Here is a 13372-nt window from a genome sequence, read left to right as displayed (position 1 = left end):
CATCATCCCATCAGCCAGAGCCACCAGACTACTACCCCTAATATCCCACATCTTCCCGTCAGCCAGAGCCACCGGACTACTACCCCTAATATCCCACATCATCCCGTCAGCCAGAGCCACCGGACTACTACCCCTAATATCCCACATCATCCCATCAGCCAGAGCCACCGGACTACTACCCCTAATATCCCACATCATCCCGTCAGCCAGAGCCACCGGACTACTACTCCTAATATCCCACATCTTCCCGTTAGCCAGAGCCACGGGATTACTACCCCTAATATCCCACATCATCCCATCAGCCAGAGCCACCGGACTACTACCCCTAATATCCCACATCATCCCGTCAGCCAGAGCCACCGGACTACTACCCCTAATATCCCACATCATCCCGTCAGCCAGAGACACCGGACTACTACCACTAATATCCCACATCATCCCGTCAGCCAGAGACACCGGACTACTACCACTAATATCCCACATCATCCCCTCAGCCAGAGCCACCGGACTACTACTCCTAATATCCCACATCATCCCATCAGCCAGAGACACCGGACTACTACTCCTAATATCCCACATCATCCCGTCAGCCAGAGCCACCGGACTACTACTCCTAATATCCCACATCATCCCCTCAGCCAGAGCCACCGGACTACTACCCCTAATATCCCACATCATCCCCTCAGCCAGAGCCACCGGACTACTACCTCTAATATCCCACATCATCCCGTCAGCCAGTGCCACCGGACTACTACCCCTAATATCCCACATCTTCCCGTTAGCCAGAGCCACCGGACTACTACCCCTAATATCCCACATCATCCCGTCAGCCAGAGCTACCGGACTACTACCCCTAATATCCCACATCATCCCGTCAGCCAGAGCCACCGGACTACTACCCCTAATATCCCACATCATCCCGTCAGCCAGAGCCACCGGACTACTACCCCTAATATCCCACATCATCCCATCAGCCAGAGCCACCGGACTACTACTCCTAATATCCCACATCATCCCCTCAGCCAGAGCCACCGGACTACTACCCCTAATATCCCACATCATCCCATCAGCCAGAGCCACCGGACTACTACTCCTAATATCCCACATCATCTCCTCAGCCAGAGCCACCGGACTACTACCCCAAATATCCCACATCGTCCCATCAGCCAGAGCCACCGGACTACTACCCCTCATATCCCACATCATCCCATCAGTCAGAGCCACCGGTCTACTACCCCAAATATCCCACATCATCCCGTCAGCCAGAGCCACCGGACTACTACTCCTACTATCCCACATCATCCAATCAGCCAGAGACACCGGACTACTACCCCTAATATCCCACATCATCCCGTCAGCCAGAGCCACCGGACTACTGACCCTTATATCCCACATCGTCCCATCAGCCAGAGCCACCGGACTACTACCCCTAATATCCCACATCATCCCGTCAGCCAGAACCATCGGACTACTACCCCTAATATCCCACATCATCCCATCAGTCAGAGCCACCGGACTACTACCCCTAATATCCCACATCATCCCATCAGCCAGAGCCACCGGACTACTACCCCTAATATCTCACATCATCCCGTCAGCCAGAACCATCGGACTACTACCCCTAATATCCCACATCATCCCATCAGTCAGAGCCACCGGACTACTACCCCTAATATCCCACATCATCCCATCAGCCAGAGCCACCGGACTACTACCCCTAATATCCCACATCATCCCATCAGCCAGAGCCACCGGACTACTACCCCTAATATCCCACATCATCCCATCAGCCAGAGCCACCGGACTACTACCCCTAATATCCCACATCATCCCATCAGCCAGAGCCACCGGACTACTACCCCTAATATCCCACATCATCCCATCAGCCAGAGCCACCGGACTACTACTCCTAATATCCCACATCATCCCCTCAGCCAGAGCCACCGGACTACTACCCCTAATATCCCACATCATCCTGTCAGCCTGGGGTCAGAACCAGAGTGCTAAGTGGAATGGTCCTAACTTCCATACCAATGATCCCTTTAATAGAAGCCTGGGGTGAGAATCAGAGCGCTGAGGGATTTGCCCTAACTTCCATACAGGAGATCCCTGTAAGAGAGCCTGGGGTCAGTACCAAAGCGCAGAGTGGATTTGCCCTAAATACCATACCAATGATCCCTTTAAGAGAAACTGGGGTCAGAACCACAGAGCTGAGTGGAACGGTCCTAACTTCCATACCGGGGATCCCTTTAAGAGAGGCCTGGGGTCAAAACCAAAGCGATGGATGGATTTGCTTTGACTTCCATACCAATGATCCCTCCTACAGGGAAGATGTGCCTATAGGATGGAGGATGTGTGATGTGTATATGGACACAGGAGGGGGGGATTCATTTCTGTCATGTGCTCTCTGCTCCTTTTTGGGATTCAGCCAATGGCTGGGAGCTTATGTTCCCAAGGATGCTAGATTTCTCCCACCATGTCAGTGTCTGCTGAGGTGCTGTCAAGTGGGAAAACTTGCTCATAGCAACCAATCACAGCTCAGCTTCTTTTAACCAGCTCTGGTGAAATGAGAGATGCTTAGTGATTGGTTGCAAGGAAAACTTTTGCTCATGGCAACGAATCATAGCTCAGCTTCTTTTGAACAGCTCTGGTGAAATGAAAGATGCTTCCTGATTGGTTGGTGATACACACACACACACACATTCAGTTTTATACAGTATATAGAGATGAGCCCGCACATAACCTTTATGTATAGTATAAGCCTGCACTTAGCTCCCATAAACAATATGAGCTCGACGGGGCCTTTGCTCTCAGTTCTTTGCCTGCTGTCCTGTTCCTTCCCCTGCTTCCTGGCGCACGGCCTGCACATCCCCTGGTATGAGATTAAGGCCATGCACACGTGCTCTCTAGGTCTCTTAAAGAGACAGCGTGCACTTTTCAAAAAGAGTAATTATTCAATGGCAGCTCATTGATTGCTATTTCTGGCACTTCCGCCATAGGGAGGGCGCCGGAGCAATGAGTATCTACTGTTGTTTGATCCATTTCTGTGTCTGCTCTGTCTGCGCTTCTGCAGTATTCCGTCTAGTACTCTGCTTACACTGTTATTCGGCTGTCCAACACGACGTTTGTACCGACTGCTTCAGTTCCGTCTCTTCCCGCCACTTAGCCATCTGAACCTCTGGACTACGCCAGTACCACTGGAACCAGCTTCCACCTGCTTACCCGAAAATCGCCGGATACCGTCAGTGCCAGCCTCTATCCATATACCCAGTACCCGCCGGTCAGCTCCACCATATCTGTATATTCTGTTTACCCGTCTGTCCCGCTGGGACAGCTGCCATGTGTCCGGTGTCTAACTGGAGGTAGCACCTGTGTCCCCCTGGTATTCCATTCTTATCCTGTTCCAGGGGTTATACTAAGGATACCTGGGGCTCACTAGTCACGCCCCCTTCGGAGCCCCCCGGACCGTGGTCTCGAGGTTCCACTCAAAAAATAAACGAATGTGAACTTCACCACCTGTGCCTCCGCTTCCATTAGTTACATACTCAGCTCGCTCCTGTTCCCCCAGCGCCCTGCTCTGGTCCATGAGGCGCCACTTCTACTAATGACCAGCGCGTATATGCTTGTGCATGTTGGATGACGACATCACAGCCGAGGCGGCGGAAGCTCCCCTGTAGCTGCCCTACCATTATGAATAGGCGTCAGCAGAGCTCTAAGAAAGGTCCCTGCCGGGACATTACAGTGAGGGCAATCTGGTCATCGACCCCCCCCCAAAACCTCAGGCCCTGGGAGGCAGTTCAGATTGACCTCATAATAATCCACCAATGCAGAGGAGCATGCATGGCTTATAAGTCTTCTCACTCTGACATGTAAGGCTTGACTTGTCACCAAAAAGTTCTATCTTTGTCTCATCAGACCAGAGAATTTTATTTCTCATAGTCCTTCACCTTCATGTGAGGAGAGGCTTTTGTCGGGCCACTCTGCCATAAAGGCCTGACCTGTGGAGGGCTGCAGTGATAGTTGAAATTGCATCTGTGGAGCTCAGGCACAGTGATCTTGGGGTTCTTCTTTACCTTTCTCACTAAGGCTCTTCTCCCACGATTGCTCAGTTTGTCTGGATGACCAGGTCTAGGAAGACTTCTGGTGGTCCCAAACTTCTTCCATTTAAGGATTATGGAGGCCACTGTGCTCTTATGAACCTTGAGTACTGCAGGAATTCTTTTGTAACCTTGGCCAGATGTGTGCCTTGCAAGAATTCTGTCTCTGAGCTCCTTGGCCAGTTCCTTTGACCTCATGATTCTCATTTGGTCTGACATGCACTGTGAGCTGTGAGGTCTTATAGACAGGTGTGCGCCTTTACAAATCAAGTCCTATCAGTTTAATTAAACACAGCTGGACTCCAATGAAAGAGTAGAACCATCTCAAGGAGGATCACAAGGAAATGGATAGCATGTGACTTAAATATGAGTGTCTGAGCAAAGGGTCTGAATACTTATGACCATGTGATATTTCAGTTTATTATTTTTACTAAATTTGCAAAAATTTTTACATTTTTGATATTTTTGTTAGTCAAGACGGGGTGCAGAGTGTACATTAAAAAAATGAACTTTTCAAATGTACCAAATGGCTGCAGTGAAACAAAGAGTGAAAAAAATAAAGGGGACTGAATACTTTCCGTACCCACTGTATGTATATTATGCAGGATAAATATGAATAATAAATGCAGTTATATGAGGAACAAAATCATGCCAATATATGTGATATAGATGCCCAAAGATAAATGAAACCAAGAACATGTCCCAGGGGAAGCTCAAAGAGAGGCGAAACCTTCCACGACAGGAGTTTTAGATAATTAAAGGCACTTTTCTTTTTATCCATTGTAAAAATACCCCAATAACAAGTTCATACCCAAAAATACCTTCTCAGGTTCCTAGTTCTCCAAATGAATTGTTTAATTGACATGGTGCAGATACAGGAAACAAAGGCAGTGAAAAACACTGATGCTTGTTTTTAACAACAGGTACTTACGACCCCGTATATGTTAGATGAAAATAGGCCAATGGGATGATTGTTCATTGATGAGATGTAAAACATCACAACCTATATTGGATCTTTATGCCAGTGTGGATCGTCAGACAAAAATATCCAAAACATCTGACAAATGTTTTCACAATTTTGGACATTCGGCCATTGATACTCATCATGTGTTAACGGTAAAAATTGGACATTTTGTTAAACTTTATTTTAGTATGTATGGGCTCTTTTAGTTGAACAGTTTTAATAACAAATTTTAATCCCAACTAATACTATTAGGCAGCTTTGTATTGGTCAAATACTCCCACGCTTAGTCAAGTACTAATTAAAACTATAGTATCTAGGCCTCCCAAGTCATGCCTACTCTGGTCTACGAGGATCATCAGAAGAGGATATAAGATGGAAGTCATCAGTTTTTCATCTGTGTTAACTGATCCTTTGCTGAGTGTTATTAGAGAAAAAAAGATCAGAGAACAAAAAAAAAAGCTAAAAACGGAGACAAAACCGACAATATGCTGGAGAAGAACAGTCAGTTTTCATTGATTTTACACACTCCACATCCCCCTCAAAAATTCAAAACGCCTCAAAAAACTTGGAGGTCCTGCTCCGTTTCTTTTCCATATATTCAATAGGAATTTGTAGTATAACTCCGCGCTGCCGCAAGGATAAAATCCAGGAGACTGTCACGAATTCACAGTGGTTTATTTGACGTGTTTCGGGGTTCCTATGCTCCCTTCATCAGGAAACACCACACATCATATACAGACATCACGAACGCACATAGTTTAAATAGATGCTGAGATTAAAAAAAAATGAGCGCCAATAGATCAGATGACATGATGTGAAAGTTCATTGCTATCACAGGGTTAACAAATCCCGAACAGTCATATTATAGAAATATGCAGAAAATAAATATTTAACATGTTCATTAATACATTTTATTTCTAGGGTAACAAGTCCGATGTCATGGGGGCAGTAAGGGGCAACAGATGATGTGGAACCAGGGCCCCTGAACTTCCCCTCAGGCTAAGGGGGTGCCCTGTCTTTCCTTAACTTGGGGGTACACTTAATGGTAGCGAGGCCCAAGTCCCTGACCTGTCCCTGTCTCCTGTTTAGCCCTAAGCTAAAAGGCCCCAACCCCCTCCCCAGGAGGCAAGACAGGGAAAAAGTGTACTGCACAAAAACCCAAAGGAAAGATACAACAGACAGGGTAAAACAAAACAACACTTAGCTTGCTCTGCTGCAATGCTCCTGGACAGCAGAGATAGCCACTTGACAACAGCAAACAACTGAAGCGCCACAGATCTGTCAGCTCCTGAACTCCAGCTTGGTTTGTCGCCCTAGAGCAAGTGTATAACCAACAGTGATCTACAGCACCTGATGACCTTTTATAGTAAGGAGGGGGGAGTAGTCACCACTTGCATAGATAATTAATCACCATGCAGTAACCATGCAGTAACACCAGCAGCCACCGGGTGAAAAACTGATCAGCAGACCAATTACAGTTGTAGTAACACCAGCGGACACTGGGGGGAAAATCCATCAGCAGACCAACTACAGTTGTAGTAACACCAGCAGCCACTGGGGGCAAAACTCATATTAACCCCCGATGGCCAAAAAGGAAAAAAGGTTTAAATGTGAGGAAATCCAGATCTGACACAGATCCAAGAAATGGATCGTGACATCTGGATTGACAAGATGCAACAGCAATTAAAAAAGACAAAAATGAAGAAAAAGAGGGGAGATCCCGACTTTCACTTTTTCTTCATTTTTGTCTTAATGATCATGTTAAATACTTGTTTTTCCATTACCCTTCATAACTCCTTATAATGTACACAATCTTTTCATTTGCCCGTTTTTTGTACTTATCTGGTACAATGTCCCCAAACACTATACTCCGGAAAGAGTGTTGTCATTGCTATAGTTATCTCCCCAAAATTGTGTCACCCCCCCAAAAAAAAATAATATTGGCTTACAAATATTGCTTCATATTTTTTCCCAGATGATAACAAACTCCCACTCAAAGAAAAATCACCTTTTTTGCTGATCTTCTCAGTCTATCAGTACCCCCTTTCCCACACACAGTAATTGTGCTTCTGTTAGTGCCACACAAAGTAATTGTATGCGCCATTGTGTCCCCTATACAATATAGTGCCCCTAAAGGTAAAAATACCTCCCTTCCACCACAATACTGTAAAAACGGCCCCCTCTATACCCACTAAACCAGAGTTCTCCAACTCCAGTCCTCAAGGCCCACCAACAGGTCATGTTTTCAGGCTTTCCCTTGTATTGTACAGGTGATGCAATTATCACCTGGGGAATACTAAGGAAATCCTGAAAACATGACCTGTTGGTCGGCCTTGAGGAATGGAGTTGGGGAACACTGCACTAAACAGTAAAAAATATCCACCTCAATATGGCTGGAAAGAAACAGTGCCATTTTGTACCCCACATAGAAAAAGTTGACCTTTATGCTCCCTAACATGATCTGATGCTCCCTCTATCCCACCCACCACCTCTCCAAAAATTAAAATGTAATTATCTAACCCTAATCTCACAATGATCAGAAAGACGTCTTCTTGGTCTTGGCAGCTTGTAGGTCCCAGGCCTCAAACGACACGTGGACTAATAAACAGACATTAGCAGAACAAACATTTTCTAGGTTTCCTCCATATCTTGACAATGTATCTCGCGAGAGGATCTTGGGAGCTGGTAAAAAAAAAAAAAGTCCAAGGCATGCCTCTAAAAATAGCTGAAGTCTTTCACACCTCATGTCCAAAAAAATTAGAATTTTTTATCCCCAAATAGTCCAAATGCAATCAAGATCTAACACACATTTGCCAGAGTCTCATCCAATTAATGCAGCAACTGGCGAGATTAGCGCAGAAGAAGACAACACTCCCAAGACCACACAAGAGCTTCAAGCATTCGGGGCCACATTTACAGCAGCGGCCACTCGTGTTATTAGAATAATCTGCATCCCTCTCCACTCCGAAAGGTTGGCCGCTCGAACCACATCGCTCCACGCCGTCTACAAGCTCTATGTCTTGAAAATTCATAGAAGGATTCTCCACCCTCGACATCTGATGGAGACGAAAGTTCTAAAACACAAACAGATAACAATGACTCCGTTTCCACAGGTCACTGCTTACTCCATTTTTTTAGACATGCAATTCTAATATCGTTTTCCTTTCCTTCCTTCTATTTCTCTCAGCTTTCCCCAAATGTTGTTTGATGGATAATATTATAGCCAACTATTATATTTGTATTGAATGGTACTTAGTCCATGATTCCAGAGACTATAACAGCTTGTAGTAAAGGGCTGGACGATTTCCTTGATACACATAACATTGTGGGTTATAGTTAAAATAGTGGCAGAATGTACATTTGGTGGAGAAAGGTTGAACTTGATGGACCTCTAGGTCTTTTTTCAACCTATGTAACTATGTAGCTATGTAACGATGCCTTCAAAACTCCACAAATAAGATTCTGAGGGCAAAGAGCTGTGGAGAATTTCTGTTGCAAAATTCCTAAAAAAAACCTCTTTTTGATCATAGCCTAAGGATATTTTCACATGACAAAGTTAACTGCCTCCTTGGTTTCTGTGGTAAATTTGCAATGTGGTGTATTGTGGGTCTGCACTCATATTAGCTGCATTTAATGGTGCCAATGTCACTTTTTACTCATAATGCCTTTGAGTGACCAAAGACTTGTAGACTGGGGCTGGACAACCTCTTTAAATCAAGAGGCAGAAGTCACTTCTGAAGGGCTTGTCCAGCCTTTATGTGACTGCAGACTTTCAAATCTTCACATCTCACTCACTGCGCACTATGGGAATTTTCCAGTGTCGGCACTGGGAATGGGTGGTCATGCCTAGAGATGGGCGAACCTGGACATTAATGTTCGGGGTGTGTGCACTGAAGGCGAACATGCAATTCTCCCGGATGCCCATATTACTGTTTGGGTTCGGTAGACCGAACAAAGCTTGTTAAAAGGCTGGAGTGGCCAATCAATAAGTTTTTTCTGTGTGGGCACTTTTGGCCCCATCACTACCATGTCAAGTATGGGCATGGCTGTGATTGGTCAGTGCACAGTGCAAAAAAAAAATAAAATAAAAAAGATCTTTTCTATTCTTGACAGCCAGTGCAGGTAAAGCTGACAGCATCGGGCTGCAGACCTTAGACCTGGTTATCCAAATTAGAGGGGCCCTCATGCAGTTTTTTACATAATTTAAATAAATTATTAAAAAAAACATAATGAGGTACCCCTATTACTGATAACCAGCCAAGCTAAAGCAGACAGCTGAGGGCTGTAACCTTTTCACAGCTGCTGGCTCACATGTTGTCATCTGTGTGACAGTATGGGCACCGCAGCGCTCTCACCGGGGGTGTTTGGTTACCACTGATCAGAGCTGGTATTTCCTGTGCTCCCTTACAGATGACAGTTTGTGAACCTCTGGATGTTAAGATCCCCCCATTCATTTGAACATACACGAGTTTGCCCATCACTAGTCATGTCACCACAAGTATGCAATTTGCATAATTCCTGCCACATTCCAACTAGACTTGTCTGGTCTTGCTCAATACACTTGCATTTAGTGGGGCTGTGCGTGCCTAGTACGCATGTACAAAAATCGCATACCTGCAGTCATGACATCTGTCTGAGATAGTATAGTGAATCCTGCATTGAGCAGGATGACCCTGGAATTTCCTACCAACTCTATCACTCTAGGATTCTATAAACATAACAAATATGTCATAAATAAATGCTGTAGACATACTCACCAAGTAAAGGAAAGCCCCGAGGATTACAGTTTTTGCACAGCAGTCCAAATATTCCGAGAAGATAAACTGGGCAGATTTCCCTTCTTTCTCACTTGTTATTTTGGCAATTTGATGAGACCCGTTCATGGTTAGTATCTCAGGGATGAGAAGAAGAAGATTGTTCTTAGTACACAAGATATCTAGTATGTAGACATAATATAGGCTGTGGTGAACATTGGAGTTATGTCATATAAAGGCTACAGGACAGAAGGGATGGAAAATACCTCACTACCAGGGAAATAAGGCCGGGTCACACTTGCGAATATGATGAGAGAAACTCGCGCAAGTGCACTGCCGCTGACACACATGTATTTCTATGCAGCAGCACACTCCGATCCCGAGTGCCGGCGACAGTGCCGGGTATTGATGCGAGAGACTCTCCCGAGTTTCTCGCATGGTACTTGCAAGTGTGACCCCGGCCTAAGACACTTACTTTAAGAGAATCCAGTACTTCCTCAAAGTTATCTTATTGCTTGACTTAAATTGATGAGTTCTCTCACCTCTATGGTCATGTTCCTCTGCTTATATAGAAACATCGGAAGGCTAGCCACAAATGTAGATGAATCTTTGGCCATCTGAATGCAAATATTCAGGTTTCCAGATACAGATTCTATTTTTACATATCCCAAAAGGTGCATCGGAAGAGCGACAATCTGCAACTAAAAGAGAGAGGACGTACCATCAAAGGTAACATGATTCAGATAACACTGGGCTAATCATGGCACAAAAAGTTTAATTCAACACCTAACTAGACATCGGTCAGTAAATGGTGAAGTATCTTACTCTCCTTAAGTGAGATAATCTTTAGTGAAAAATTATCAAGATGGTTCATTGTGAATCATGATAATCTTTGCTCTATCAATTTATGGGTAAGAAAGTTGTATTAATGAAATTACTTCCATTGTGGCAGCATGAAATTGAACAGCTATGATGTAAATTACATTCTCTCCATTCTTCTTGCATGCAGTACTTCCACAGAGGCCTCTAAAACCGAATGATCTGATGAGCCACCCCTGTTTTCCAAGAACCATTTTCTTAGAGGTCTGGCTGCAGGGCGCTAATGAGTTGCCAAAGCAGCCATGGGTAGGGATCATTGAAATTGGATTTAAATCAATAGAAAGGGGTCTAATGACCACCATTCACGATTCTCCATATACTTTATCACAGAGGTGGCCGAGTTATGGACACAGCTGAGACTTCTCCAATGTATGAATAGGGCTGGAAATCTGTGAATAAAGGTCATCAGACCAACTTTCCTCTTTATAGGTCCCATTGGTTGAAGATCTTGAATCTTGTAAATGGAGTCCAAACCGTCTTGTCATCAATTGAACAGAGGTTATTAGAGATGAGCAGATATGAAAAACTTTGAATTCGCCAGTCCATACATTAAGCTGTGGAGGTATCTCCAGACCCAAGAGCATAATAAACGTAAGATATAAAAGTATAAAAAAGTCCTAATACTCACTGTACTGCTCAACTCTGCAGCCACTCCTGCTTCACGCTGCCCACTGTCTGCTATTACGTACCTCCACATCTCGCATGTCTGGGATTGGACGCAAGCAGGCCACAATGGAAGCACAGTGAACTTCAGGGCCTGCTCGTGGCCGGAAGCCTCGGTTTAGCATGAATATCAGATCGGAGATATAGTGTGACGGAGGAACAGGGGACTGGACAGTGGGCTGGCAGCAGAGGTGGTGGCCAGAGAAGTAATTGACAGAAAAGAAAACTAAAAAGAAAAAAAAAGACATCCTTACCTCACCGGTCACCTTTCCGGCCATCCTTGCGGCTTCCTATTTGCTGTCAAGGTTCTAAGCACCTCTGATGTCTCATATCTCAGGCCCAGTGTCCTCTCTTAGTCAGGGGCATCCAGCCACGAGTAGGCTCCAGGGCATGAGCATTGAACTCCATGTTCTGTTCGTGGACACATGCCTTGGTCCAGATTGAACCGTGTTAAAATAAAAAAGGTGCAAAGACCGGACAGCAGGCAGCCAAAGAGATAAACAGTGGGGTGAATATAAAACTGAATTCCCCTGAATGAGATTACTGTATATGAAATTTGAGTAGAGTTTAATTCCAGCCAAATAAATGTGCCCATCTCTAGAGGATTTAGGTTGTACAGGTCTGTGCAAGGGTACAGATATAGGTGTAACTCCGATCTCCTGGGCAGTCCCAACCTGCCATCTGTCATATATAACTGTTGTGAATTCCCTTGCTCAGACTTCTGAGCCGAAGCTCCCTCTGCTCCCTCTGGTGGTTACTGGGAGTAGTGGAGCTGGCCAGGTTGATGGAAGTTTCCCACCTGACGATAATTGGGAACCTGGGATTACTGGCTGGGAGCATGTAACTGAGCTGGCTGCTCTTGGTAGTTGCTGGTGATTGCCTCCTTGTGCATTTGGAGTTCTTTTGTGTCCTGCCTGATCTGTATGGTTCAGTTAAGTGATTCTTTTGCTAATCCTTTGCATCTAATCTGGTTGTGACTTTTTTTGGTTTCTGCTTTGTTGCTAGGGTTCAGCACACTCCCTGCTGGGGGCAGTGCTGGGCCCCGCTCTATATGTTACAGCTTGTGTCAGTTTGTTCAGTCCCCTGTTATGTTAGTATCTTTTGCTTTGCTTCCAGTCCATACCAGAGTGCTAATCTAGCGGCTTTGAGGTCGTGTGGCCTCAGGTTTTTTGTATATCAGTAGTGTTGGATTTTTCTAGGGTTTTGTGCGTGATTGCAGACAGTATCTTTTCTGTCCTGTCCTGTCTAGACAGCTTGGGTCCCACCATTTGCTCAGTCTGTTCTCTGCCTGTGTTTGTGTCTCATCTTGTGTCACCGGCAATATATGTTTGGGGGCTGTCTATTCCTTTGGGGATCTGCTCCGGGGCAGTTTAGATTTCACTTTTCTGGCTTTAGACTTAGTTAGCTCTCCGGCTGTGCCGAGGCGTCTAGGGCATCGTAGGCATGCTCCACGGCTACTGCTAGTTGTGTTGATAGGATCAGGGGTCTGCAATCCGCTTAGTTACCAACGTCTCTGGTTTTCTGGTGGCTTAGCCTGTTCCTGCCATCCTCCTCGGTGACCCATTCATAACATATAACAGTTGTGTCTTACATAGCAGAAGGGCCTTTAGAACAACCCTACATCTGCTCCTCCTTTAACTTCATCCCCACAAATGAAATTATGGACAGTTTCTTTGGGTAAATAATTGCGCTATATAACTACCCATAGAGGACTCTATGAGATCCTTTTTAATAAGGATCATGAAGTTCGAAGTTGTTTCAGTCTCGTACTTATCATAACACACAGAAGAAAACTCTATAAACAATCTATGACTTTACAGTACTTACATACGAGTTCTGGCCACCGGCTTCAACATTGGGGATCAAATCGAGCCGAACGATATCTTTATTGTAGGAATCTCTGAGATGTAGGTATGTGATTGTTTGAGAATATAACATTTCACGACGAACTGAGAAAAAGGTTTTCCCATCACGGGTCTGAAAGACTAAAAGATTTATAACTTTGCAGTAAAAGT

General features: G+C 45.0%; 1 protein-coding gene across 2 annotated transcripts in view; it reads right to left on the bottom strand.

The window, feature by feature from the left end:
- Positions 1-5719: 5719 nt before the first annotated feature.
- LOC141050256 (uncharacterized) overlaps positions 5720-13372 on the bottom strand; it is a 34443-nt gene continuing 26790 nt past the window's right edge. For both annotated transcript variants that reach the window (XM_073547132.1, XM_073547133.1), the window contains exons 5-8: positions 13185-13342; positions 10358-10516; positions 9819-9953; positions 5720-8135 (exon numbers count right to left, since the gene is read on the bottom strand). In XM_073547132.1, coding sequence (XP_073403233.1) covers positions 7854-8135; positions 9819-9953; positions 10358-10516; positions 13185-13342 — 734 coding nt within the window. In that variant the 3' untranslated portion in view covers positions 5720-7853. The remainder of the gene's footprint in view (positions 8136-9818; positions 9954-10357; positions 10517-13184; positions 13343-13372) is intronic.

This window comes from Dendrobates tinctorius, unplaced genomic scaffold, assembly GCF_039654945.1.
Source record: "Dendrobates tinctorius isolate UK_male_01 unplaced genomic scaffold, ASM3965494v1 ptg000151l, whole genome shotgun sequence".
In the NCBI taxonomy this organism is placed as follows: domain Eukaryota; kingdom Metazoa; phylum Chordata; class Amphibia; order Anura; family Dendrobatidae; genus Dendrobates; species Dendrobates tinctorius.
The sequence above is the reverse complement of the archived record's forward strand: the minus strand, read 5'-3'. Positions and strand labels throughout refer to the sequence as shown.